The sequence below is a fragment of the Penaeus japonicus genome, unplaced genomic scaffold (genome assembly GCF_977035675.1).
Source record: "Penaeus japonicus unplaced genomic scaffold, GWHDUDI00000001_assembly GWHDUDI00000004, whole genome shotgun sequence".
Classification (NCBI taxonomy): Eukaryota; Metazoa; Arthropoda; class Malacostraca; order Decapoda; family Penaeidae; genus Penaeus; species Penaeus japonicus.
In genome coordinates, this window is record NW_028234406.1 from 33,948,967 (window position 1) to 33,951,466 (window position 2,500).

The 2,500-nt window shown below is 46.1% G+C and overlaps 1 protein-coding gene across 1 annotated transcript in view; it reads right to left on the reverse strand.

The window, feature by feature from the left end:
• Window positions 1-1,366: 1,366 nt before the first annotated feature.
• Window positions 1,367-2,500, reverse strand: part of LOC122247643 (myopalladin) — a gene marked incomplete at its 3' end in the record, with an annotated part of 44,956 nt that continues 43,822 nt past the window's right edge. Inside the window, 1 exon segment of the mRNA XM_086535745.1 lies at window positions 1,367-1,408. Within this exon segment, the coding sequence (XP_086391871.1) occupies window positions 1,367-1,408 (42 nt within the window).

Sequence of the window (2,500 nt, forward strand, 5' to 3'; positions counted from 1 at the left end):
TAGGTGTCAGAATAGTACCCATTTACTCATGCGTATGGCGGAAACTCTACGGTGTTGCAGCGCCTGATTTCACTATCTTCTACGGTATGAGTATTACTATATCATATTATCTGACGTCTTCCATAATCTAAAATTCAAGATGGATAGGACCTTTATACCCTTAGCTTACCTCCTAATCAAATACAGACCCAAGGCAACGCTTCTACTCCGCCCTTTAACCTATAGTTCCAGCTCCTAATCTAATTTTTTTGCAATTTGATGTATAGGCAATGTTTAACCCAGAATATAAGCCTGGGACCAAGAGCTGAATCTAATCGTAGGATTGAAGATGTTGTTGGTTCTGATTGCAAAACTACTCCGTACCTCCTCGATATTGATAAAAAAAAAAAAAAGTTTACCATGTCTGAAGTCGCCCCCAGAAACCTTGCTTCTTTGCACTTACCTTATATCCTAGTATCTCACATTATACCTGACGTTTATTTGTGTATGTGTGTGTTTGTTTGTTTGTATGTACACACACACGCACACACACATACACACACACACACATTCGCACACGCACACACACATACGCACACACAAACACACATACACACATACACACATGTATGTATATATATGTGTATATATCTACCTCTCTCTCTCTCTCTCTCTCTCTCTCTCTCTCTCTCTAGTAGTTATCTATGTTCCCCTCTTTCTCTATCTCCTCTTCAACCTCCTTCTTCTCTCTCTCTCTCTCTCATTTCTCTCGCCTCTCTCTCTCATCCGTCCTCTCCCCCCGCCAGCTTAGACCCGCCGCTCCCCTCTCCGCTACTCTCACCTCTCATCGCCGAGAAGCTATTCTCTCTATATATATATATATATATATAATAAATAATATATTATAGATATAATATTATATTGTAAATAATATAAAATTATATTTATTATTTATTATATATATAATATCTAATATATATTCATATATATAAATATATATATATACATATATATATATCACGCAAGCCATCAAGTCGAACCTGGTATGACGTGGACGGTGACGGTGTCGCTGGTGTAGTTGCCGTACCAGCAGGTGTAGCGGCCCGAGTCGCCTGGGGTCGCGTTTGGCCAGGGGGGGGGGGGGGGTGGGGGGGGGGGGGGGAGGGGGGGGGGGGGGGGGGGGGGGGGGGGGGGGGGGTGGGGGGGGGGGGGGGGGGGGGGGGGGGGGGGGGGGGGTGGGTTTTGGGGGGGGGGGGGGGGGGGGGGGGGGGGGGGGGGGGGGGGGGGGGTGGGGGGGGGGGGGGGGGGGGGGGGGGGGGGGGGGGGGGGGGGGGGGGGGGGGGGGGGGGGGGGGGGGGGGGGGGGGGGGGGGGGGGGGGGGGCGTACAGTCTGCTGGCCAAGTACCCCGCTGCCTCGTCGCTCTTCAGGCTGGAGCAAGAGAGGGAGAGAGAGAGAGAGAGAGGCGGGGTGAATAACAAGATGAAGAACTTGTTAATAACAATAAAAAGACATTATATGGACAGAGGAAAGGGGAGAAATCGCAATAGAGATGAGATTGGATCAGATAAAGAAAAAAATAAAGATAGAAAGAGGGAAGGGAGAGAGAACAAGAGAGAGAGCTTAAAAGTCGATGCTGGAGTGAGCTCTATAGACAACCTGATACACAGTTGTATCACGCGCGCCTGTTGGCACAAAGAGCAGTCCGAAGTAAGATACAGATTGTGCGTTACGGAATTAGCCAGGATACAATACCACCTGCCCCTCCCTGCCGTCACCTGGCCTGATTACGGCCATTAATCGACTGTGTCACACGCCTCTAATCACGTTAACGCTACGCCAAAGGCATAAACAGGGCGCTACACCTCGCATGCGCCGTTTCTTTCCGATAAAACACAATGATCTTCATGTAAGTTGTTTTCACTCGGACCGACGTCGGCAATGAGGCGATGTGGGGGGAGGGGGGGAGCCTCCAGATAACCACAAAGAAAGTGTCATTACTAATTAAACTCTGAGTGGCAAGGGTTATTAAGTTTAATCGCATCAGGGGAAAAAAATGTTTCGGTGTGCCGTTAATCCGGCTGATCCTTATAAATGCGGTTACAAATGAGGCTATTTTACCCGCGCAGTACGCATAGCATTATTAATATCTTACTCTACCAACTGAATGAGAAATGCTGATGATGATGATTATGGCGCTTGGCATATGTTTCCATATAAGTAATGATATTCATAAATATGCTGCGATTGTCGTAATTATCATCACTGTGATTAATCTCATAAAGTATTGTGTTTTTCTTTTAAGGTAATTACTTCAGTGCAAACTAACACACAGATACTTCCTTTTAAAAATCCCCATTCTTTACAGGTTTGCACTTTTTTCGTTTTTTTTTTTTTTCTTCTTCTTCTTCTTCTTCTTTTGCGTCTTTTATTGTTATATCAACATACAAGAAAGGGCCTACGAGGAACGAAAAAAAAGAAAAGAAGAAGAAGAAAAAAAAATCGATCGAGTCAAGAAAGCGG